Raw genomic sequence first — 27,634 nt, forward strand, 5'->3', positions numbered from 1 at the left:
TTCACTTTGCTTGCTGAGAAATGTCATGCAGCTGAATGAATGCAGTGGCAAGAGTATAATACTTGCATTAGAGTTATATTAGAAGCAGTTAAGAAACATTCTTGATATATGAAACAAAGTGAAAGACGCATACTCAGCATCATGCATTTAATAACACCAAGGACAGAATATGGATGAGGCCAATGGGGTAAGTGAATCAGGGTCATCAGGGCCAAGGTCTAGCAAAGAATATACTTCCATGAATCTTGCCTGATGTAAGTAAAAGGTCTCAATATGTCATATATGTAGTATATATAGTTATACAATAATATATTGATGCCTAATATATACTGTATGAGAGTGTGTGTGTGTGTGTGTGTGTGTGTTAAATGGTACCAATAGTAGTAGGGGATCCATATTATTATTATTATTATCATTATTAAACTATTCATACTTTTAATCAGCAAGGACCCATTAAATTGATCAAAAATAACAGACTGCTGCAAAAGATTTCAGTTTCAAATAAATTATGTTCCTATGAACTTTCTATCTTGAAAAAAGTATCATGGTTTCCACAGGAATTTTAAACAGCACAACTGTTTTCAACATTTATAATAATAACAAATGTTATTTTAGCACCAAATCTGAATTTTTTTTTCAGAAGGATCATGTGACACTGAAGACTGGAATAATGTCTGCAGAAAATTCAGCATTGCATCACAGGAATAAATTACATTTGATGTATATATGAAAAATATATGAAAATAAAAAACTGTTGTTTTAAATTGTAATAATATAAAAAAAGAAAATACTGTTATTTTAATCAAATAAATGGAGACTTAATTTACTTATTTAGACAAATAGACAAAAACATGAAAAAATATTTCTTATCCAACGTGTGTATAAATTATTTTATACAGAATTAACAAAAATAAAAAACACTAAATAAATAAAAACATAAAATGAGCATTACGTTTTTTCGTATCACAATCTAAAAGGCTTGATTTTAGGTTTGACTGTCTTTTGGCTTCTAGGGTTTGTCTCTTTATCCATCCTGACAGACCTTTTTGGCTCTCTTCTAAATTGCTTTGCCCTCATCCACTGAACTTGAGGAAGTGAGCAAACAGGGAAGACCCAAGACGAGCAGCCATTTTAGCCCTTGCTCTGTTTCTACCTGCCCGCTCTGTCTTTGTCTCCTAAATCCTGTCTTGGAAGTGAACACACTGTTCTCTCGGCTTCAGCAGGCCTCTGATGTTTTATTCAGCATCTCCTCTGAGAGCTGAAGGGACAGCACAGACTTGTCCAGTACCCTCTCCCTTCCTTGCCTCTCCCTTCAACGATCAATACATCCGTGTCTCAGAGTCCCTCGCGTCATCTTTCCTCTCTCGCAGTGCGCTCCGCACTTCCTCTGTTTGGTATTCCAGAGCAGGAGCCACAGTGTAGATCCATCAGCAAGGCCTAGAGATGAAGGGAAGAACAGAGAGAGACACACAAACGGAGACAGTACGCCTTCTCTCAAGAGCTTCTCAGAAATGCAGCTGAATTACAGACTCTGTTTCACAAAACTGCCATCTCTTTTGAACTCTTTTTGATAGCCAGTTTGTCTCTCTGAACTTTGACAGGTTCTGTGAGCTGCATCACCTGTGTTTCTAAATAGGTAGATGAAAACTTGATTTATAACGTAAGTGTGGTAAATTACAGCAAGTCCATCCGTAGACCTTCATTATACCCGGTCGGAACAGAAGCCCCATTCATAACTCACAGCGCTGACAGTGCTGGACCATAATTGTTTGCATATGTTGCCCTAGCCATATTTAATTCCTAATTTTTTCAGGCACATTATTTCAAGTCTGATATGTACTAAATATTGCCAGAGAATGTTAAAACTGGCTATTTTTGGATATTATTAATGATGTGTAACAAAACCTTTTCTTTTATCACTTGATGCCTTTTTTGGACGTAGAATATACACTGTAAAAAAATGTCAGACTGATTCAACTAATTATTATTTAGTTCCACAGAAATTATATGTCCGGTCAGTTTCTCTCTTCAAAGTGTGATCTGAATTGTTATTTTTTAGTCGGCTTAACCTTTTTATATTCAGCTAAAATGTTTTAATTGGTCAAACATTTAGAAAACTACAGTAAGTTATGTCAATTAAAATTTAACCATTACTCCATGTGTTTTATGCGTTTCCTCAATTAAGATTTATTACTCGGGCTTCATAAGAAATAGCTGTGGAACTAGATATTACATTTTATATATTTTTATTTTAACAAAATTATTAAAAATGATTAACTGGTGTCTTTCAATCACTAAAACACACACATTACAACACATAATAGTCTTTATTTAATAACAGCCTGCATTTATAACATTTTTCATACAGATTAAACATATAGACTTAAGTAAAAAAGTCACCTACATCTTAAATATAAAGGCAATAGCTATATATTTTGATGCATAAATACCATTTATACAATGTGAGAATATTAAGCATGTTATTATAATGACAACTAAATTAATTGGATTGGATCGTTAATTATTAATTAAATTTTATACTGCAATTGTTATAAAACCAAATCAAGTCATTAAAATATTATTTTCTTCACAGGAATAAAATGTTTAAATATATTAAAATAGAAAACAGCTATTTTAGATTGTAATAATATTTCACAATATTGCAGTTTTTACTGTATTTTTATCAAATATATGCAATCTTATTCATTCCAAACTTCTGGCATAATATTTAATATTTTCTCATATATTTTAAGGTTAATTGTAAACATAAAATGCTCATCACGTCTAATTTTATGCAGGAGCCACAAAAGTTCATGCAGCACTAAAATGATCATGTTATTCTCATTGCATGCTCGCCACCAGATCATTCAGCCATTCCTGTCTAAGATGTCAACATGAGAGGACAGACAATGACAGTGTGCATGTGGAGCATGCCTGGGGCATGAATTTATGCCTTTGTGTGTGATGTGAGATTTCCCTTATGGATGCTGCATAGATGCAGTAAGCAAGACTGGTAATTACCAGTTGTCTAAACAGACAGATGGAATTAAGGAGAGTGAAAGCAATTTTCCGAACGCTTGTTTTGGAACAAGGAGCTAGTGAGCGCAAGAGCATGCGAGAGAGAGAGAGAAAGATTACCTGACACTGCGTGTTAGCACCGCCGCTTGACGTTTTTATCTTTCACTCTCCTGTCACAAGCATCAGGTGCTACTCTTTCACCCTCCTGGCAGGATACATCTTGCCCTCTGGCCTTCCTTCTTCTATCTTCCACCTCTCCTTCCTCTTCTTTCATTTTCCTCTCTCTATCTGTTTCTATCTCCTCTTCTACCTCTCATCGAAGAGAAAGGTCATCCAGGGTAGATGCCCTTCTGAGATGGCTTACATAACTCAGGTTGACATATGGATCTTTTAGCACGTTTTTGCTCAGCAAACTCCAACTGTGCTCAGCTTGGGCAGTGACAGCTCCCTCCTCAGTCTCCTTTCGGTGTGAATCATGTCAAGAAACCATCATTTGCAGTGACCCGTGTAAAAGCTACAGATGACATGCACTTATCCTAAGCCACTGATGCTTGGGTGGTTTGCGCACACTGGCCAATTAGCTATCAAGGGATTACAACTTGTGTTGTGTGGCGGTAGGGAGAAATGTTGCACAGCAGCATCTGATCGCAGTGAATATAGTAGGGTAACTCCAGCCTAGACCAATAAATAAGAACGGAATGAATAATTATTCGAATGAATTACCATCAAACCGTCACATAAAGGATATTAAACTCAATGCTATTTTAACAAATAAATAAATAAATAATTTTGTGTATTTCCATATAATATGTAATATACTGAACATTTAATAGATAAGTTCAATATTTAATATACTGAATATTAAATATAATATTCAATAGATAAATTCAATAGGTATTATATAAAATATATTTTATTTTATTATATAAAACATTATTATACGTTATAACATTATTATTAACATTATTATACGTCGTGCCTATTCTTGTCCTCTAAAATGTTCAGATTGAAGGCTATAAAAATATAGTAAATTGCTGCTTGTCCATAGTTTTAAAGCAGACATTTGAATGTTCTGTAAGAATACAGTCATTCCATTTCTTTATCCTGTAAGCAGTGCTGGGGAAAGTTACTTTTAAAAGTAATGCAATACAGTATTGTGTTACTTGGTTGCTTTTTATGGCAAGTAATGCACTTGTGTTACTTTTATTATTATTTTTTTTATCTGGGCTGAGGTAGCTTATTTGTTTTTAATAACAAAAAACCCAAAGGTTATATTTTTGGCAACTGTAAAGGCCCTTTCACACCAAAAGTTAAATGAATACGCCTCAGGCTGAAGGAAGTGCCTCTGCACTTTACTCCTGATTTGCCCATGAGAGCTGTCAGTGAATAAATGAGAAAACCAAGTAACTTATTTGAAAAAGTAACGCTGATATTTTGTTGTAAATTTAAAAGTAATTCATTACTAGTTACTTGAAAAAAGTAATCTGATTATGTTACTCACATTACTTGTAATGCGTTATCCCCAACACTGCCTGTAAGAGTAAAGGCCCGTTCACACCAAGCAAGATAACTATAAAGATCAGGATGAAGATATAGTTCTACAAATCATTCTCAATTTGAAAGAATAGCAGAGTCCACACCACAGCTATAACGATAAATGCACAGAGAAACAATATCGTTGGAATCACTTTCAGAACCATTTTTTCCAGTTGATGAATGACAGAAACATTGACACCCTATAAAAATCCATCCTGCTATAACAAGCTTGAGAATTTAAAGCGGCAGGCGAGCGTACACTTAATAATATCGTCCTCTAGTGTGGACACTATCTTTATCTTTATAGTTATTTTTCTTGGTGTGAACGGGCTTTAGAAATTGTTATCCCTTGCTTTTGCAGTTACTTGTAATACATGTAGATTTAAAACTTTGTAAACCTTATAAGCCTAAATTTAATGTCCAAAATGTCACAAAATACTGTAGTTCCTTTTTTGCGTTATGTCTGCTTGACACGCATTCAGTTTGCATGAAAAAAATAGTAGTCGCTTGCTATCAGGACTTTTGCACAGAATGGAGATCTCGTGTGAATTTATCTAATGTATTCAGATAAGAATATGGCTGTAAAATATAAGTTATTCACTGGGGAAGACATGTTTGAAATGCTGTAAACAGTACACAAACTTGACAGGCCAAGTGACGAACTATATAAGTTTGTTTGCTTGAAGCATCTTATGTGAAGCATTCTCGTGTTTTGAACTACTTGGGTCTTGTGATTTTCCTCAGCACATCACTCTGTAACCTCCTCTATTATTCATATACATTTTGTCTATAGAAATGTGTTTTTAATTCTGTAGAGTGGAGTTTTCTCGAAAACCTGACTAATTGTTAATTCAATTTGTTGTCGTTATCTTTCATGATCGATTATCGATTTTATCACTTACTGCAGACTAATTATTTTTTGCACATACTAAACATAATTTTTTAATAGTTCTTATTTTTTAAAGCCAATGACACACTAAATGAGCACTGGGCAAGTTTTTAGAGATATGTGCCCACTGGTAACTAAAGTTGTCATATTTCTGTAAATTGAAAGTGAAGTGATGTGTGGCCAAATACTCGGAATTTGTGCTCTACATTTAACCCATCCAAGTGCACACACACCCAGCAGTGAACACACACACACTGTGAACACAAACCTGGAGCAGTGGGCAGCCAATGCTGCAGCGCTCAGGGAGCAGTTGGGGGTTCGGTGCCATGGTCAAGGGTCTCACCTCAGTCACGGTATTGAGAGCGCTGGTTATTCACTCTCCCCACCAACAATTCCTGCTAGACCTGAGACTCAAACCCGTGACCTTTGGGTTACAAGTCCGACTCTTATCCATTAGGCCACAACTGCCCCACTTAAAAAATAATCAGAATTACAGCGTTACACAGTCTGTTCATATTAAAGAGTGAAAATGTCTAATTAAGATATTTGTGGGAAAAATCTTAGTTTGGGCTAATGTTTTAATGACAGGTGGCTGCAAGCGTCAACCGAACCCACGACTACTTACCTGTAGAATCACACAGTGGTCCACACAATGCACATCTGCAATGGTACTCCAGCCATAAGCAGAGACAGATGATCTGTCTCCTCTGGGAATCATTGTGGCATATCACTCTCTGGGGTGCTTCTGAAATCCAGTTTCTGTCTCATATGTGTCACAGCTGATTCAGAGCCACTCCTGTTATAAATGTCCTTGTGTTTAAGATGCAGCTGGCGTTAGAAGAACTGATCCTAAATCAGGTGTGGAAATAAAATTGAGATTTGACTGACTTAGGGTGGATATCTGTGGGAGTAATGTGTCTCAGCGCAGGTGAAACGGGGCCTAAGGGTACACTAAACCTTTTAGAGTCTGAAAGCTGGAAAGAGGATCTCAGTGCTATGTGTTAAAGTTTGCCCAGAGGAGGGTTCTGGATTGTGCATGGGCCCGTATTAGGAATAAAAAGGTGCTTAAATGGAAACTGTGGTATGAAATTATTTAGAATCAAGATTGAACACACAGAAGAACAGAGTGGCCTAATGATTTCATTGATGCAGCTCATTTCCTTTTAACCATGATTATTTTTTTTTATTATTATTATTATTTTTTTTATTCTTTTAAATGTCAGAAGTCTCAATGTTTATATAGAGTATACACTAACGTTCAAAAGTCTGGGGTCAGTAAGTTTTTTTTTTTTTTTTTTTTAGAAATTCATACTTTTATTCAGCAAAGACTCAAAAAACTTTCTGTTCATCAAATAATCCTGTAAAATATCATGTTTTCCACAAAAATATTATGCAGCTCAACTGTTTTCTGCATTGATAATAAATAAATGTTTCTTTTGCATGAAATCAGCATGTCAGAAGGATTTCTGAGGGATCATGTGACACTGAAGCCTGGAGTAATGACTGAAAATTCAGATTTGCCATCACAGAAATAAATTACATTTTAAAATATGTTAAAATAGAAAACAGTTATTTTAACTAATAATATTTCACAATATTACTGTTTTACTGTATTTTTTAAATAAATGCGCCCCTTTGCCAAAAGCCTCATACCAAACTTTTTTATTTACATTTACATTTAGTCATTTAGCAGACCCTTTTATCCACGATGGAAGAAATCAAAATCAACAAAAGAGCAATGATATGCAAGTGCTATAACAAGTCTCAGTTAGCTTAATGCAGTACATGTAGTAAACTTTTTTTTATTATATAATAAATAAAAATTAAACAGATAGATATAATACAAAAAGATTAGAAAAGTAAATAGAGTGTAAGTCTAAAAGGGACAATTTTTTTTTTTTTTTTTTTAAAGAATAGAATCAGAAGTTAGAGGGTCAAATAAAGATAGAAGAGATTTGTTTTTAGCCAATTCTTGAAGATGGGTAAGGATTCAGCTTTTGGACAGGTTATTCCACCAGGAGGGAACATTTAATATAAAAGTCTGTGAAAGTGATTTTGTGCCTCTTTGGGATGGCACAATAAAGCGACGTTCACTTTCAAAACTCAAGCTTATAGAGGGCACATATGTCTGAAGTAATGAATTTAGGTAAAGTGGTGCAGAGCCAGTGATGGTTTTGTAGCTAAACATTAATGCCTTGAAATTTATGTGAGCAGCTATTGATAGCCAGTGCAAATTAATAAACAGAGGTGTGAAGTGCATTCTTTTCGGCTCATTAAAACTGAGGTTATATTTAGATGGATATACTATTTGGTTTAACTCTACTCATCCATATAGGTTTCTGATTGTATAAATGCCTATTTAACACAAAAGTAATATATTTTGTACATTATCATTATTTTATTGCCTCTTTTTTTTTTTTTTTTGCCCGTGCTGAGGTTGTATGTGCAGTCTCTGCACTTTTGAATGACCTGTTTTTCAGGAAGGAGTAAAACAGTAGTAGATGAGTTAAGTTGCTTTCAGAAAGAAGGACTGGGAACATCTTCCTCTCTTGTCATCAGCAAGGGGTTTAACCCAACAAACACCTGACATGGGGCCTTTATTCGCCGTGTCACTCAATTTATCACAAGATATTTGGAGTATATCAGATATTAGCTTCAAGAATGTTTTTGTTTGTCCTGTGGAATGTTTGTTTAAGTTTGGCACACTGTATTTATAATTTTTTCATCTCACAGGCAGGGATGATAAGAACGGCGCAAGAGGAGTTTTTCATTGAGCCAGTGGAAACGGGACATCATGTGAATGAGCAGGAGGAAGAGGATGGTGGCCGTTCTCACATTGTGTATCGTTCTGCCGCTGTGAAGAAGCCTCCTGTTAGCTCACTAGCTGCAGACTTCCGTTCCAAAGGTTAGTCCTGTTCAGCAGCTTTTCAGTGTTTATGTTAACCTGCATATTTTGCCTGTACATGCTAAACAAGCTTGTAAACAAGCTCCCCTGCTTGTAAAGAGAGCATGAAATCCTTTGTGTGTTATAGTTGTACCATTGTTGCACATTTCTAAAGCATTTCTTTTCAAATTTAGCAGTTTTAAAGAGTGTTTGCAAAATAGTTGCACTGACAGTGTTGTTATAACTAATGGTTCATGAGGTGGACATGCATTGTTAACCCAAAGAGTCAAAGGAGGCCTCTGGTCAGCTTGGGTTTCACTGTTTGGATCATCGTCCACTGAGTCCAACATCATACGTCATATTGCTTGCAATGAAGTGCCACGCTGAAGAAAGAGAGTGTTGACTACCAGTAATTGTGAGTCATGTAATTGAACAGATTTTTTTTAAAGATGTTTTCAATGTGTAAAAGATGTTTATGTGACCAAAAATCACTTCCAATATACAGTGTCCTCCAAAAGTTTGGAAACGCCCAAGAAAAGTGGGGTTTTGGACAATATTGGCATGAATCCTTTTTAATTTGTGATCATTTTGCACTGATAAGGGACAACACAAACTACGAAAACATATTTTATTACATAAACAGTTTCTACATAGAAAAAAACTTATATTTTTGATTCATCAAAATATCCAACATTAGCAGCTGTTACAGTTCTGCATAATCTGGGCATCCGAGCTGTCAGTTCATTCAAACATTGACTTTGAATTGGCAATCAATTGTTGAAGCTATTAAGGTGTGCTGACCCAAAAATCTTTTAAAAACCTGGGCCAAGTTTAAACCAGTAACCAGACATCACAGCTGGCAAAGGGACATGTCTGACTTTTACATGTAGATATTGCCATTATTATGTTTTTTGCTGGTCTTCAATGATAATGTCAAGTTACTTTAATGTATTTGCACCAAAAAATTATAAGGATTTATGATGATATCGTCCAAAACCACACTTTGCTAGGTGTGTTTCCAAACTTTTGGAGGGCAGTGTATATGGAACACAAGTAGGTATGATATGGAATTTTTACCTATTTATGTGATATGTGATAATCCCCAATGATGACATTAGATACAGGCTTAATGTACTATGAATATAAACATTCAGAGCTCAAAATGAACTCCCTCTTACATTTTAATGGCAAGTTTGAGCTTTGGGTAGCTTTTGAGCATTTAAACATGCTGTCAATTGAATGCTTACAAGTGACATTTTGGAGCTCTGCCAAGCAGCTGTTGAGATGTTGTTAGCACCATTTGGTCATGTATCTACTCAGGAGGTAGAAAATCAATTCAAAACCTTTCTTCAACTGCTCTCTGCTTGAACGAGGCTTAGACAACTTTCAGCTGTATTTTTCTCCGCTTATAATGTGTTTATGGCAAAGCTATTGAATGCTTTTAACCTATGCTGCATGTCAGTACATCTGCTGTGTAATGCCCTCTGATAATTGGTGACTATTATTATTATTTTTTTGTATTTTGCATTTGAACCTTCTGTTTGGCTTTTGTAGGCCTATTTGTGGGATTTGGTTTTGTTGAAAGATAGATAAAAGCCATACTTTATTTCAGGCAGAAAACAACATGCACATCCAGCAAGTTTTAGCATGATATATATATATATATATATATATATATATATAAACAGCAACAACATTTGGTTCCATTTCTTGTCAGAGGAGTGGCAGCCATATGGGAAAAAATTACTGTTGCTCATGCAAATAAATAATTATGCCGTTAATAAGTGTTTTTTCTTCCCAACAAACCATTAACAGTAGTTGCTCACTAAATACATTAAAGAGACATATAAATAATATTTGATTATGAAATATATATACAGAAACAAATAAATAATAAATAATTATATTAATAAATAATTGTCTGGTCCTCATCTCCTGATTGATTATGGGAAAAATATTTGTAACTTTTTTTAAAAAGAATTTAAAGTATAAATTAATTAGAGCTTCAAATAAATAACTGCATTATACGTTGCACTGTGAAGATATTATATTTTATTGACATGTTTTTATATTCCAGGATTTTGTAATGTAATACTATTTTAATAGTTTTTGGAAACAATTTACAATAAAGTTCCATTTGTTAACATTAGTTAACATTGCTTAACATAAACTGCTTAACAATATTACTTCTAAGGCATTTATATTGGTTCCAACATTTACTAATACATTATTTAAAATCAAAAGTTCTTTCTATTAATGTTATTTAATGGACCTGAGCTAACATGGACTGACAATGAACGGTTATATTTTTATTAACTAATGTTAATTAATTAAATACTGTAACAAATGTATTACTCATTGTTAATGTTAGTTCATGTATTCAATATAGTTAACAAATAGAACATTATAGTAAAGTATTACCAAAAATGAAATAATGATCATGTATGCTCCCAAACTTTAATGACTGATCATTTTTGGTCCGATTTAATTTTGAATTCTCAATATGACACCTTTAAACACTTATTTGTTGCCATTTTTCATACAGTATCTCACAGAAGTGAGTACACCCCTCACATTTTTGTAAATATTTTATTATATATTTTCATGTGACAACACTGAAGAAATGACACTTTGCTACAATGTAAAGTAGTGAGTGTACATCTTGTATAACAGTGTAAATTTGCTGTCCCCTCAAAATAGCTCAACACGCAGCCATTAATGTCTAAACCGCTGGCCACAAAAGTGAGTACACCCCTAAGTGAAAATGTCAAAATTGGCCCAAAAATGGCCCAAAGTGTCAATATTTTGTGTGGCCACCATTATTTTCCAGCACTGCCTTAACCCTCTTGGGCATGGAGTTCGCCAGAGCTTCACAGGTTGCCACTGGAGTCCTCTTCCACTCCTCCATGACGACATCACGGAGCTGGTGGATGTTAGAGACCTTGCACTCCTCCACCTTCCGTTTGAGGATGCCCCACAGATACTCAATATGGTTTAGGTCTGGAGACATGCTTGGCCAGTCCATCACCTTTACCCCCAGCTTCTTTACCAAGGCAGTGGTCGTCTTGGAGGAGTGGAACCTGTCCTGTTAAACCGCTGTATGGTCTTGGCCACCATGCTGCAGCTCAGTTTCAGGGTCTTGGCAATCTTCTTATAGCCACACCATCTTTATGTAGAGCAACAATTATTTTTTTCAGATCCTCAGAGAGTTCTTTGCCATGAGGTGTCATGTTGAACTTCTAGTGACCAGTATGAGAGAGTGAGAGCGATAACACCAAATTTAACACACCTGCTCCCCGTTCACACCTGAGACCTTGTAACACAAACGAGTCACATGACACCGGGGAGAGAAATTGGCTATTTGGCCCAATTTTGACATTTTCACTTAGGGGTGTACTCACTTTTGTGGCCAGCGGTTTAGACATTAATGGCTGTGTGTTGACTTATTTTGAGGGGACAGCAAATTTACACTGTTATACAAACTGTACACTCACTACTTTACATTGTAGCAAAGTGTCATTTCTTCAGTGTTGTCACATGAAAATATATAATAAAATATTTACAAAAATGTGAGGGGTGTACTCACTTCTGTGAGGTACCGTGTATCCATTATATCAGATAAACCTTGCTATTTGTGTTGAAATTGATTATCTTTTTATCGTATACACATAGGTCACATTTTACATTTAAATTAACAAATTTGAAACTTGCTGTAGGATGACATGAATCATGTGTATACTGTGGATCCCTACCATTGCTATTCAATATAATATATCAATGTGTGAATGTCATCAAAAGAAACACATACTGACCAAATATTCTCCCATCAGCAGTTTCTTGGAGCTCAGTAATGTGGTAATGTGCAACTTTCATAGTTTCCTGATGGGCTTGAATATGTGAACAGACTCACTCAATGAATAGTTAACCTGTGTGTTAGCTTGCTTTGTTTGTCTGTTGCTTAGAAAGGTTTTGCGGCATACCCTTGGCAACATAATTGAGTGTATTGTGCTGCATATTTATCTATTTGAAAAAGATATTAGTGATCAGTTCTTTCAGCAATTGACAGAAATTTTGGCAATTTTGTGTGCTCGGTAATCAAAAGGTGATAATGTGATCTTAAGCCAGGTTCACACTATAAGACTAAAGCATTTTTTTTTTTTAATTGCCTACATAGCAGAGTACCAGGCAATCACTACAGACTCATTGATTTCAAAGGGAACGGTGTCGTAAGAGAAAAAAATGCAAGCATGCTCTGTAATGCAACTAAAAGTTACAAAACTCCCAACTGGAGAATGAGATCGAGCAGCAGTGATGCAGCCAGTTACAAAAAACCCCCCAAATTAGATGACTCAAAGTACACCAGATTTTATGATATTCTTGGGACTAAAAGGTGTCATTTCATTTTTAATGTTCAATTGATCACCTAAAGGTCAATCAATCTTGACCTTTAGCACTAGAGGCATTGACGCAACAGTGCTCAGGTATGAGAGGCATCATAACTTTCTGTAACTGCATTGTGTAGCTGTGCATTGAATGGGTCCTGGAGTGTACGGTGAATATGGGGGATTGTGAGGGTCTGAGTGCTTGCGCCTGACACCAGGGCCGCCAATAATAAAGGAATAAAAGCAGCTGTGTAGAGGAAAAATTAGTTTCCATAAGAGTGCTTCGCAGAAGGATCTGGAAGGAGACAGATCTTAGCAAAGTGTAGACTGGTGTTAATGCTTTATCATTGACACCTGCTTCTCAGCTGATTCCACTTCTGGAGTGTTAAGGGGTGTGTGTGTGTGTGTTTGCGTGCTTTTCTTTCTGTGTAACACCCTGTTATGATATTATTATCCATACTTAGCATGCACCCTGTTGTATGTGTATTTAATACATGCATCTCTGTACACATGCACAAAGTAGACTCTCTGTTGCTTGGTGAGCTGCAGTGTGTGCCTGTGAAGCGCTGGGGTGAGTCTGGATGGCGTGGGAAGCGACACTTGGGAGGTGGTCGTGCTGCACTCTGCTGTGAAAAAGCTGAGTTTTTCATGGCCAGACGGTCATGTGACGCAAAGACAACATAACTGAGTTGTGTTCCTGCTATGCTGCATTTCACCTTCCCAGATTTCATACCAAGTGCTATAGCACCGTCCATTAACAACATCGGTATAATGGTTGTTCTTGAGGTGAACTAGGAGGCCTAACTCTTTGTTACAATTCAATGTGTAGCATAAAATAATTAGTTGAACGTGAAGGTTATTTAAATTATTTAAAGTTCCTATTGACTGGGTGAATTGTTGAAAAGTCACTATATGTTCATAAGGACTTTGCTGGTTCTATAAAATTAAGCAGCATTGTGAATATTGAGATGATTTCAGTTATGTTTTCAAAAAACAGTGTAATTAGACTAGTTTGCATGGTACTGCATATTTTTTTAAATTATGATAATTATCTGAGTAGTAGAGAATGAGAGGCTAAGTAGCCATATTTTCATAGATGTTATTAAAATCCAGTGCAACAAATTTATATAGTGTTAAATCAATTTTTTTTATTCTGTAAAAGAATAAACTTATAATACATTTTTCATAATTAAATTAAAACCAATTAATTTACTTAATGAAACACAGTTAATTTGAGGTTACTTCAGAACGCATATTTAGGTTTATTTATTTAATCATAAATTATGCTTAAAATGATCATTTTAAAAATATATATTTTAAATGTTCTTAAATATTAAATCTGTTTAAACAGTTTTTAAATATAAAATATTAAATGTGAATGTTTAGACGTATTCCAGATCATAGAGTATTCCTGATTTTTAAATAGTTTATTGTTATGTGTGTATAAATGAAAATTATTAATTATAATTATTTTGTAAAGCTTAAGACAATATTCAATATATATATGTATATATGTGACCCTGCTGTGAACACCCAGCTAAAGTAATGTTTTTTGTGATTTACTGTTTTCTACATAAAATCATCCTTTCACAGAATATTCTGTGAAAATGTAACCTTGATATCTTTAATATCGACTGAGTTAGGCCATGTCAAAGATTGAAAAATTAATGGTCAAAATCAAACTTACTATATACATACATATATTTTGAACATTGCCCCTAAAGGTGAAAACATTGAAATGTTTTTAGCTATCACCGAGCTATAGCACTTTGTTTCCAAAAATTGGAGTCGGGGGCGGCCTCGGCCTCTGGGTGCGGGACGACTCGGGTGGTTGCGATGGAACTCTTCGAGGAGCAAGGGGTCGAGGATGTCGTCCCTGGCCACCCAGGATCTTTCCTCTGGGCCATACCCCTCCCAGTCCAGCAGGTACTCGAGCTGGGCGCCCCGTCGCCGCGAGTCCAGGATGTTGTGGACTCGGTAGACCTCAACCCCATCGATCATCTCCGGAGGAGGGGGTGCGTCCGGTCCTGTGGTTCCTGGGGTAGAGGGGGAGAAGGGTTTGAGTAGTGAGACGTGGAAGGTGGGGTGGATGCGATACCTGGGGGGGAGCTGAAGCTCATAGGTGACGTCGTTCACCTGCCTCTGGATCTTAAACGGACCTATGAAGCGGGGACTCAGCTTCTTGCAGGGCAGGCGGAGACGGATATCCCTGGTCGACAGCCAGACCCGATCTCCTGGCTGGTATTGGGGGGGTTCGGATCTCCGGATGTCCGCAAAGCGTTTATGTCTCCGCACTGCCCGCTGAAGATGGATATGGGCTGAGTCCCACACTCTCTCACTTTCTCGGAACCAGTGGTCCACAGCTGGAACCTCCGCTGGTTCCTCCGTCCAGGGGAACAGAGGGGGTTGGTAGCCGAGCATGCACTGGAACGGGGTGAGACCGGTGGTGACCTGACGAAGGGAGTTCTGTGCATACTCGGCCCATGGGAGAAAACGGCTCCAGCTGTGCGGATCGGGGGAGTAGTATGACCGGAGGTAGCGTCCGAGCTCCTGGATCTTACGCTCAGTCTGGCCGTTGGTTTGGGGATGATAGCCCGAGGACAGGCTGACAGTGATTCCCAAGAGGCGGAAGAAGGATCTCAAACTGAGGGCCACGGTCCGACACAATGTCCTCCGGTAGGCCGAAGTTGCGGAACACATGGTGGAATAGGCATTCGGTCTCCAACGCCGTGGGCAAGCCCCTGAGGGGGATGAGTTTGCAGGCCTTGGAGAAACGGTCCACCACAACTAGGACACAGGTGTGGCCCTCAGACTCCGGGAGGTCGGTGACGAAATCCACACCGAGATGGGACCAGGGCCTCTGGGGAACTGGCAGGGGAACCAGTTTGCCTGCAGGTAGATGGCGAGGAGACTGGGACATGGCACAGACTGAGCAACCTCGGACGTACCTGATGACATCCGCGGTCATACCGGGCCACCAGTACTGAGCTTGGAGAAGTGAGAGGGTTCGCTGGCTGCCTGGATGTCCAGAGCCCGGTACTTCATGAGCTGAGCTGAAGTCTTCCCTTCTGGGCCTCCCTGCGGGGCGGGTTCGGTGAGAGTGGCGTCACGGATGTTGTTGTTGAGCTCCCACTGGATGGGGCTGACTATGAGGGCTGGAGGGAGAATAGGCTCGGGGTCTGTGGGTGTTTCTGGTGCATGCAGGCGGGAGAGAGCATCGGCCTTGGTGTTGCGGATTCCGGGGCGGTAGGTGATAGTGAAGGAGAACCGAGTGAAGAAGAGAGCCCAGCGTGCTTGACGGGGATTTAAGCGTTTGGCATCTCTTACATACTGGAGGTTTTTATGGTCCGTGATGACAGTGAAGGGGCAGGCGGTTCCCTCCAGCCAGTGACGCCACTCCTCCAGGGCTAGTTTGATTGCCAGCAGCTCTCGATTGCCAATGTCGTAGTTTACCTCCGCAGGGGACAGCTTCCGAGAGAAGTAAGCACAAGGATGGAGGCTGGGAGGCTCGCCGTGGTGTTGGGACAGCACGGCCCCGACAGCCGTGGTGGAGGCATCGACCTCCACGATGAAGGGGATCTGGGGATCCGGATGGCGTAGGATGGGGGCCGTGCTGAAGGCTTCTTTGAGCTGGTGAAATGCTTCTTGGGCTTCAGGGTTCCAGGACAGAGACTTGGGCTTACCGCGGAGCAAGGAGGTGAGGGGTGACGATAGTCGACTGAATAGGTGGATGAACCGTCTGTAAAAGTTGGAGAAGCCCAGGAAGCGTTGTAGTTCCTTGACCGTTTGTGGTAAGGGCCAGTCCAGGATGGCCTGGACCTTCCCCTGGTCCATCTGGATCCCTTCAGGACTGATGGTGTAGCCGAGGAACTGTACCACGGGGCGATGGAACTCGCACTTCTCCAGTTTCAGGTAGAGCTGGTGTTCCCTGAGCCGCTGAAGGACCTGCGCAACGTGGTGGCGATGTTCGGCCAGGTTCCGGGAGTAAATCAGGATATCGTCTATGTAGACGATCACGAATTGGTGGAGGAACTCCCGGAACACCTCGTTCATGAAGCCTTGAAAGACGGACGGTGAGTTGGAGAGGCCGTACGGCATAACCCGGTACTCGTAGTGCCCAGATGGAGTGTGGAACGCCGTCTTCCACTCATCGCCCGCCCTTATCCTCACGAGCTTGTACGCGCTTCGCAGGTCCAACTTGGAGAAGATGCGGGCCCCACGGAGTTCCTCGAGGGCGGCCGGGACCAGGGGAAGCGGGTACGGGAGCTTGACTGTCTGATCGTTGAGTGTGCGGTAATCTATACAGGGCCTCAAGCCTCCGTCCTTTTTGCCCACGAAGAAGAAGCTCGAGGCGGCGGGGGATGTTGACTGCCGGATAAAACCTTGTTGAAGGGCCTCCTTGATGTACGCCTCCATTGCCTTGCGCTCCGGGATGGACAGAGGGTAGACCTTACCCTTTGGCAGTTTAGCTCCAGGCAGCAGGTCGATGGCACAGTCCCATGGCCGGTGCGGTGGTAGGCGAGTGGCTGCCTGCTTGCTGAAAACATCCTGGAACGCCTGGTAGTCAGATGGGACGGTACACTTCACCTGGGGCTCAGGACTTTCTACCAGAGTGGAACAGACTGTCAGGGGTGTGGGGTTCTTGGGAATCTTCTGCACTGCCTGAAGGCAGGACTGGGAACAGAACTCGCTCCAGCGAGTGACTTCGCATGGATCCCATCTGACTACTGGAGAGTGGAGATTGAGCCATGGGCGTCCCAGGATGATATCCACCGTGGGCCCCTCCAGTACCAGAAAGGTGATGGACTCCTCATGTAGACAGCCGACCCTGAGTGTCACGGGAGGAGAGCGATACCTCACTCTACCACGCCCCAACGGCTTTCCCTGGATGGTCTCGACTCGGAGCTCCTGGGGTTGCCGCCTCCGGGGGAGATTGAGGTGGGTTAGTAGGGCTTGGGAAATGAAGTTCCCCGAGGAGCCCGAGTCGACCAGGGCGGAGACTGTAAGGGAGGAGTCTGGGGTGAGGAGTTGTACTGGCATCAGTGATAATGAGGAAATATCAGGTTCGATTTGAAGGGTACTCACCGCGGGGCGTGGAGGTCGAACGGGGCATTCTCGGATGAAGTGTCCTGGTTTCGCACAGTAGAGGCATAGGTTGGCCGCGAGGCGGCGCGCACGCTCCGTGCGGGAGAGGCGGGCTGTGTCTACAAGCATGGGTTCTGGTACTGGGGAGCTTGCAGCGGGTGAGGCTGACGGGGGGGCGGACTCATCCTCGAGGCAGGCGGTGAGGCGTTGAGAGATGCGAGAGGCGCGTTGCATGAAGGTTTCCAGTCCAACGCTGTCATCGTAGAGGGCCATCTGGGCGCGCAGGCGGGAATTCAAGCCGAGGCGGTAGGCACTCAGTAAAGCGGCTTCGTTCCAGCCGCTTGTGGCCGCTAGAGTGCGAAACTCCAAGGTGTAGTCATCCACGGACGCCTCTCCTTGGCGCAGGCGAAGAAGACGATCCTGCACAGAGATGCGTCCCGCGGCGACTCCGAAGACCTCCTTGAAGTGGTTGGTGAACGCTTCGTAGGAGTTGATGATGGTGCTCTGCGCGTCCCAGATAGCCTGTGCCCATAGCAACGCCTTGCCGGACAGGAGGGAGGTAAGAAAGGCCACCTTCGATCTCTCGGTGGTGAACTTATGGGGTTGGGCCTCGATGTACAAGGATGCTTGCAGTAGGAATCCGCAACACCCCGCCGCATCACCCGCGTACTTAGATGGAATGGCCACGGGACTCTCAGAGGCAGGTGGTGGGACAGGTGGCGGAAGAAGGGAAGCCCGGAGAGTATTGACCAACTCCTCCAGCGTGTCAACGGCCGTGGGCGGCTGGGACTCCATGACACGCGGTGCTGTTGTGGTCCGGTCTTCTGTCACGAACAGGCTAGGAGACACGGAGGAGTAAAGTCAATACAAGGTTTATTGGAATTGGTGCAAGGGTGAATGCTGAGTGGAGGAGCGGGGACAGGATCCAGGAAGGGAAGTCGGCGGTGCGCACTGCCACGGGGAGGACCAGGACTTAGGAAGTTCCAGGAGCGGTGGAGAACAGGAGCGGTGGAGACTAGGAGCGGTGGAGACTTGGAACAGGGAAGATCAAGAGGTCTGCAGGTAAGTAACACAAGGTTAGTAGTCTGGCTAGGTTCGGGTAGTGAACGGTAGACCGGACGAGGAAGGAGTGCTGGCGGTGAGTGGATATAGTGCTGTTCATTAGTAGGTGACAGGTGCGGGGAATCAGTATGCAGGTGATTGAGATCTGGTTAACGAAGGTGCAGGTGACTGTGATTCTCTGACACTATGTGGATTTCATGTCCCTTCCATTCTCCTCTTTATCAAGAGAGTATTCTTTTGGTCAGTGGACTGAGATATGCACAGACAGATGGACCCCCATGAGGCGTATCCCACAATGCATCACCTGCTCCAACTGCTGCCTCACCCTCATGATGTTCTCCAACCAAATACAGTTTGTCTGAGTAACTCTGTACTTTGTTTTTAATGGTCATGCTGCTTTTTTCTTGTCTTGCAGTGAAGCTGAACTCTGTTTGGGTCACCGTTTGATGGTTCATTTGGTAGACCAGAAGTAGAAAGCTGTCGAGATGGTTTAATTTTACACAGTGCCTGTTTTGTTGATTTTGTCTGGAAAAAGTAGGTTGCAAGTGAAGCATCCAACAAATTAGAGTAGTAGCACTTAATTGTCACATTGTTATTCTGTCCATATTGGCAAATCCCCTCTGAGTTGATGTGCACCACCCACATGAACAAGATAAATTAGTGACTCACCGAATCTCATGTGTCATATTTGGCGAGTTGTGTTAATTGTTTCATATGCTGTTTTATTATGTAAAAGAAATTTCAATTTTACTGTTTCCATTGCTAAAAAGGGAAGAATAAAGAATGTTTTGAATCTGTCACACAGGGTTTTAATAAGATGGTACCCTTAACAACCATTTATTTGCCTTTATATAGTGCAAAATATCATGATCTCATTTTTAAAATATGCAATAATTAACATTTTATTTATCATCACAAAACAGGCCCAGTCGAATTTCATTCCACAACCTTCAGGTGATGTCACTTTACGAAAGGCCCATTAGATCATTACTGGACTGATCCCTCCAGAATAACTTTAGTGTCTTGCAGGAATTGAACAAACAACCATCCGGTTACCAGTCCAGAGTCTTAACCACTACACCAAATATCCTGCTGAATCAATTTAACTGGCCTTTCCCCAATTGTGACTGTTTTTCCAAGAAAACCTGCAGGCCAAATAAGCAGCCATTTAATCCTGGTTTGACAGTGCAGCCTCCTACACAGTGACTGTCCAGGCCCATTACATCATGTCTTGGGAGAATTGCACACGTAATGGACAGAAGTGAGGAAAGAAAAGGAAAAAGAGTTCTGTTTCCTTTTATTTCTTTTTCTGGTTTGAGTGTTACCCAGTAGGTCAATAAGAGGTCAGTACTGTCCATCAATTTTACTCTATACGCTTGTTGTTTTAAATGTGTTGTGGCAGAATTTGCTGTATTAAGTGTAGTGGAAATGCTTAGTGAGGAATGGCCACACATACACACAATCACACGACCAGTTTAAATGTTATCTTTCTCACTCAATTAATAGTTGTAGACTGTCACACATGCACAGATGGCATCCTGTAAAACTTACTGGAAGTCAGTGAGAAAGCAGCTCCACAATAAGTAGGATGGTAGGCTACTACTTGTGTGTTTTTGGCCAGGCCTGTTCTTTCACAAAATATTTTCCTGTTTGCAAACCTATCACATGGTTTCAAAAGCACTTTTATGTCCCGTCCTGACAAACTTTGGTTTCTGTAACATTTTTCAGAATTTCTGCTCTTGTGTTCTATGTGTAAAATAGAGTCAAACATTTTTGGAACAACATGTAAATGATGGTGGAATTTTGAGTTTCACATTCAGAACCAAGCTGTACCACAGATGTGCAAAAGGTTGTTTCTTGTTTTCAACATCAGCTCTCCTGCACCTGTTGAATGCCTGAGTTAAACCTTATCCAACTGTCGATCTGGTCTTCATTCTGGGTTTGTCCCCGTCTCTTTTAGCAACCTACACTCTGGTATGCCTATCTGTAGGGGTTCACAAACTTTTACATTTTCAGCTCAGTATTGCTGGTGGATTTCATTGGTCACGAACAGGAACTATGAGGACACACATATGGCCTTTGAACTGCGTCCATGTAAAACCAAAATGTTTGGGTTGGACCTTTCGAGAAGAGGCTATTTAACTTGAGTGTTTTTGTAGCTACACCCAGACAAGAACTTGATCGGTCTTCACCCAGAAAGAAGATTGAAACACAAAAGGAGATTGTTTTTGAAGAATCATTATGTATAAAAGATATTGTAACTGTATATAACATTACATGTCTCATACACACACAGACATATTTTTTTATTATATATATTTTTTCCTACATATTTCCTTTTGTGTTCCATAAATTGTTGAGGTTTTTCCTATTCCTTTAATGAACCATCCAGTTGGTTTTCTCACTTTCTCCACAGGTGGTCAGCTGGTATTCATAGCTACACCTATAGTATACAATTATTTCAGTCCTGCCATTTCCATCTGTATGTTCTGTAAGAAGTTCACTGGATTTGTTTGAACTGGACAGATTACAGGGCAGCACCAAAGACGGTTTTAGTGGTCTTTTTATGAGATCTTGACTCCAGAACATCTGTTCTGAAAGGCCTAATATTACAAAATAATAACACACCCAGTATTCCCATAGATAGACCCAATGGACTTGAACACTAGAGGAAGCAGCTGGTTGTAGGAACACTTCCTTCACTGAAACTCTATAATTTACTCACACTCTCCCTCTCTCTCTGTATCTCCGTTTCTGGTTCTCTGCCTCTTGCTTACTTTCATGTTTCCATTCTTTTGTAACACCTGGAAAGGGGACATATTAATAATCAAAACAAAGTGTTTTATTCCTTTTGCAGCTTGTGCTATGAGCTGTTGCAGCATGTGTTAAGTCATATATGAAAGAGCATGTTTAAGAAATATACAGTATAGGAAATATCTATCCGATCACATTGGATGCTATGTGAATACCAAAAGGCATGTTAATGCCAAGTTTAATTTTTTTTTGTTTTGTTTTGAAATACAAGCAGCCAGCAGCCAATTAGATTTTTTTTTTTAAGTTCTCTGTCACAGTTTGATACGCCTGATTTTTTAAAGACAGTATTGGCATAACATAAGTTTTGCTTTCTCTCTCTTTATTGCTCTAAACAATATTACCATGTAGTTTTCACATCCTCACAGTTTAAGCTACAGCAAAGCATATTCTTGGCCAGTTTATCACCGTATAAACCAGAATAACCTCCACTGCACTCAAAATAACTGTTGCTCGGGAGCCATGTGCTGTCAGATGCTTGAGATCATTCTTAAGACTGTTTCATGTGAGAGTGATTCACCTCAGAGTGCCGTTCTCTGTAGGTCTGTTATTGAGCCATCACTCTCAGTGCTACACCACTATCATTACAGGGAGGGGGCAGTATGGGAAATTGCAGGGTGTGTATCCGCCTGAGCTTCTGGGATACACATTACTAAACTGGTGATTCCATCCACGATGTCCGAAAGCAGCACACATGAATGCACATGACACCAGGGCTGCCAATTTAATTAAAATGTAATTTAGATAATTAATAATATAAAACATAATATGATAAAGCAATTCACTGATCTGTATGTAAGTTCCATAATAAGGACTCTGTTAGCTAAAAAATAGTAAACATTTTACATTGTGTTCATTTCTGGTCTAAATGTAGTTCATTTAAGTGTTATAAGGAATTAATGGTAGCACTTTATTTTAAGGTTCAATTCTCAATATTAACTAGTTGCTTATTAACATGCATATAAGTAGCATATTGGCTGTTTATTAGTACTTATGAAGCACGTATAAATGCCTTATTCAGCATGACCACGTTCTAGATCTCTTAATCTGACCCAATACCTAAATTTAACAACTTACTAACTATTAATTTGGTTAATTTACTAACTATTAAGTGACAAATTAGGACTTTATTGACTCTTAGTTAATAGTGAATATGTGTTCCCTATTCTAAAGTGTTACCGAATTAACTCCCCAAAAAATACAAAAGGAGAAAAATACAAAACATTTGGAAAAGAAACTTAATGGCAAACATATTTAATAATAATTTAGTAACCATATTGTTATTAATGTTTTTGTTTTATTGTGGAAATAATGCCCATTTTTCATTGTGTGTGTTATTCTTGTATAACGAAAAAAACAACAACTTTATTTTAAGGACGAATTCTCACTATTAACTAGTTGCTTATTAGCATGCATATTACTAGTATATTAGCTGTTTATTAGTACTTATAAAGCACATATTATGCATGACCATATTTTAAATCCCTTAATCCAGTTCCATATCTAAACTTAACAACTACCTTCTTAACTATTAATAAGCAACAAATTAGGCATTTGTTGAGGGAAGAGTCTTACTTAATATTGAATACGTGTTCCCTAACCTAAAGTGTTAAAAATAAATAAATAAATAAAACAATTTAGAAATTCTTCATTTGGAGATGTTCTTATCAACTATTGATTATACATGATTAATTGTGAATTATTATTATTATTATTTTTTGTTTATTATTTAAATTAATTGTTTAAAAAAATATATTTACCAGACAGCTGTAGTACAGAATCACAGTAATACAATATTTGTAAGTATTTTTACCTTTCGATGATCATAAAACCATCTGCTTGTTATTACTGCACTTTTTGTTCATTTTTAAATAAATGAATAGGGGATAATTGAGCATAACAAAACAAGAGATTTTTTGTTATTGTTCGGAAATTGTTAACTAAGTTACCACAGTCATCGCAGGCAAATTAATTATTAGCAACTGTTCAGAATTAGCCACATGGCATCATGTTTTGTGGGTGATTTTTTTCACCAGCTTGGTTTAAAACCAGCGGTAATATGATCCTCAACATGTTTTAACGTTTTTTGTTTTGAGCCCATTTTTAGCTGTCCACACTTTTGCTTTTCTTTATGTGATAAGTATGTCATGTTTTTCATTAAAGTTCCACTCCAGAGTTGCTGGGAACATGGCTATTTTAATAGATGTTCACATGCCCTTAATTAGAGATACTCTGGGGGTAATTGAATGCCCAAATGACACCTCTGGCCTATTAGAATTCATTAATGTGTTGTGATTAGCATTCACAGCGCTCCCCGGAGGCATTTGAGGAGAGATCATTTTGAAGCAGGAGGTCTGGATCACACATTTCAAAGATGCTACAGCAAAGTCTTGATTATAAGTGTCAAAACGGCACCGCTTACTTGTATAAACCTCTTTGAAGCCCCAATGTTTTTTTTCTTTAAAGCGAGTATAATGTTTATAATCTCCTGACACTGTATAATTATATTCGAGATGTAGTTTTTAGACGATGGTTTGAACTAGGGCGGTTCAGAATGGTTTCCTCAGTTCCCGATGGTTTACTCGGTGTGATATTGAAGCATGTTAGTTTTGAGCATGGGGGATTTGTTTATTTGGCAGAGGGTAAGGGTTTGATGTTGATAGTAGCTCATGAAAAGCATCTAAATGGTTTTGAATGTGTTGCTGGCAGCTGAAACGCCCAATAATGTTGTAGTGGCTTTGATTCATGGTGGCGTCTGGCGGGTCACTCCTCAGTTTGGACAAATTTATCACATTCATGTGCACCCATTAATCTACTATAAAAATTCCCTGCAAGTTATACTTGTACGCAAGCATTTTTCATTCATGTACAGTGTAGTGGAGTATAATTTATAATCAAAATAGCAATATGGGAACTATCATGTTAAGCAGGTCTGTGTGAAAAGGGTACAAAAGCAAACACTTAGCAAAGCAAAATTTACTAGCATCGATCGAGGTATTCTTACTCACTTATCAGGTTTAATGAAATACTGACTTCAAAGTTTATTTCGCAATAATGACCAACTGGCTGTACATTATACTGCTCATTACATTACCAAATAAATTAATAAATAGACAGGACATATTGATTTTTATTTATTGTATTGTGTGAAGAAAGAATGTTGAATGATATGACACATGAAACTGGCATGTAGGAAAAAAGTTGCCTGGGACAGTGCAACTGTATAACTGTCAATTATGCTATTCACTAGTCATTTTACAAAATAAATATTTAAGATTATATATCAGAATGCAGCGATTGACCAATCACATTCAGGTATTCCACAGAGCTTGGTATTTAAAAGTAAAGCAAAAACTTACTTTCTATGTCTTTCTACTGCAGAAGATAAAAGTAGATATTTTGTAAAATTTTGCCAACCAAACAAGTATTGACTTTAGACCACCGAGACATTTCTCTAAATATCTTCTTTAAAGTTGTGGAGATAAAAGAAAGTCATGCAGGTTTGGAAGAACATGAAGATGAGTAAATGATGACAATTTTTTTGGGCAAACTATCCATTTAATATTTGCTGTAGTGTTTTCTCAGGCAATAATATATCATCCTTTTGATAGTTTTGTCCTTTTGAATTTTCCTGCATTCTTTTAAGTGTTTGGATAAAGAAAAATAGGCTCTTTCAAGAACAAAACTGATTGATTTCTGCAGAGAGTATTGATGATGGTCTAATTAGAGTTTTGACACAAACATTTTTGCTCATTAGGGACAGCAATATAATCACAAAATGATTGTGGCTTCAGACATCAAATAGGACTACCAAATTAAGTCAAGTGTGATCTTGCCAGCATTTATGCGCATCAAATGTTTGTAGGCTATTTTGAAGCTCAGAAACAAAAAAACCCCAAAAAACATTTCCATCATTATTTACTCACCCCATGCCATTCTAAATCCTTTCTTTATTTTCATTATTTTCATCAAGCATGGAAAAAAGTGACCAAGTGTATCATTTCAGATTTCTCCTTTTGTGTTTCAAAAGTCATATAGTTTTAAAACAAGGTGAGTAAATGATGACAGATTTGTTTACTCTAAAGTAAACCATGTGTTAATACATTTTTTTATAGTTACACAGTGGCTCCTGTAGTCTTGCTAAACATGCAATGTATACCAAGTGTCTGCTTGATGTGCTCTCTTAGAGCTTCAGATACCTGCTTTTTCTCTGGGCTGTTGATTATTCTATAGAGTATGTTGCTCATTATCCACCCTGAAATCAGACAAGTGGTCAAACTAGTTAGCGATACTGCAGTGTAGACAAGAGTGTAAGAGGAAAATGGTCAAAAGTGACGTATGTATACATATACTGCTTTGAATCACTGCATATGTAGCTTTCACTTAAAAGAGTGAGTAAATGTGTGTAAGTCTAATTAAAAAGATGATCTCCAGTAATTATGAGGGAGCTGATTTTATTGTTCTTGAGGCATGGCTAATTGAATGAACACTTATCTGTTTTTTTCCCCCCATCTTTTTTCCTGGTTTCGCATTCGATAGCCTGTGGGCCTGTTGACCTGTGAGAAACCGTGCTAATCAAGTAGTGTAAATATAGTGTGAATAATATTGTGAAGAATAAAAAGATGTGCAAACATTTCAGTTCTATTTTGTATTTGCACTGCATTTATTGGAAAGCAAATTTCCAAGAAAATATGCATGTAGTGATCTTCCATTTGCACATGTGCGTAGCCTTCATTCTTTCTCTCCAATAGAATATATGTCTTTGTACCATTAGGTGTATCCAGAGGGAGTGAAGCAAAATAAAAGTAGTCCAGGGTGGCCACACAGCAAATGGTTAAGGCAATGAACCAACACCTGCACTGGCTTATGGAGTAATTGTGTGCTTGGAAACCGTAGGACTACCTAATACAGCTGCACACTTTTACTCAAACGAATCTTACGCCTGCAGTACCCAAATCAATTTTACCCCATGCGATGGACATGATTTATTTCCACTAGTCTGAGCTCCTTGATGTATTGACATTATTTAGGTTTCATTACTGTGCACCTTGTAGGGGTTTTCTAGGAAGAAATAATCAAATTACATTTCATTTTCACCATTGTCATTCTTGATTTTATGTAATATTATTTTGGTAAATGAATTCTACATTCTACGTATACAGTATTGTTTAAAAGTTTGGGTCTCTTTTACTTACCAAGGCTGCATTTATTTGATCAAGGAATAAACTAGAAACAGTAATAAAGTGAAATATTTAATTTAAAACAACAGTTTTCTGTTTTAGTATATTTTAAAATGTGATGTATTCCTGTGATATCCAAGCTGAATTTTCAGTAGCAGACTTCAGTTTTCCCTATCACATGATCCTTCAGAAATCATTCTAATGTGGTGCTCAAGAAACATTTTCTTCTTTTTATCAATATTGAAAACTATAGTACTGCTTAATCCTTATCAGGAAAACAATGTCAGGATTCTATAATGAATGGAAAGTTCAAAAGCATTTTTAAGAAACAGAAATATTTTGTAACATTATACATTCTGTGCATTTAAAATAAGTAATACATATAAACAAAACATGCTTATGGCTCTTAGCTCTAAGTAGCTGCAACACTTAAGAAACCTTAAGAAAAAGATTCTCTTCTTTCTTTACTCCATTAGTGATCACTGAGTTCAGAATTTCTTTTTACACTAAACCTTGTGCTCCTTTTCTTAGTACTGCCAGTCAGACATGGCTTTTTTTGCAAATGAGTGGGTTTGCTTTTTAAGTTTCATACAGTCAGAACAAGGACACAAACATCAGTATTTGTCAGTTTATTGTAGTGTGATGTATTGATTGTCACGAAACCAACACTAGCTCAATATCTCAATATATTCTGTGGAATTCTGTCTGTCATCCTGTTTGTGTGTGTATATTTGTACGCACACACATCTGTGGATTATATTTCAAGTCCTCTGAAGCCATACAGTAT

At 38.9% G+C, this 27,634-nt stretch overlaps 1 protein-coding gene across 2 annotated transcripts in view; it reads left to right on the forward strand.

The window, feature by feature from the left end:
- Positions 1–27,634, forward strand: part of LOC306852984 (A disintegrin and metalloproteinase with thrombospondin motifs 2-like) — a 164,679-nt gene that overhangs the window by 49,218 nt on the left and 87,827 nt on the right. For both annotated transcript variants that reach the window (XM_079390120.1, XM_079390121.1), the window contains exon 3: positions 8,177–8,348. In XM_079390120.1, the coding sequence (XP_079246246.1) occupies positions 8,177–8,348 (172 nt within the window). The remainder of the gene's footprint in view (positions 1–8,176; positions 8,349–27,634) is intronic.

This window comes from Barbus barbus (assembly GCF_936440315.1).
Source record: "Barbus barbus genome assembly, chromosome: 33".
Lineage (NCBI taxonomy): Eukaryota > Metazoa > Chordata > Actinopteri > Cypriniformes > Cyprinidae > Barbus > Barbus barbus.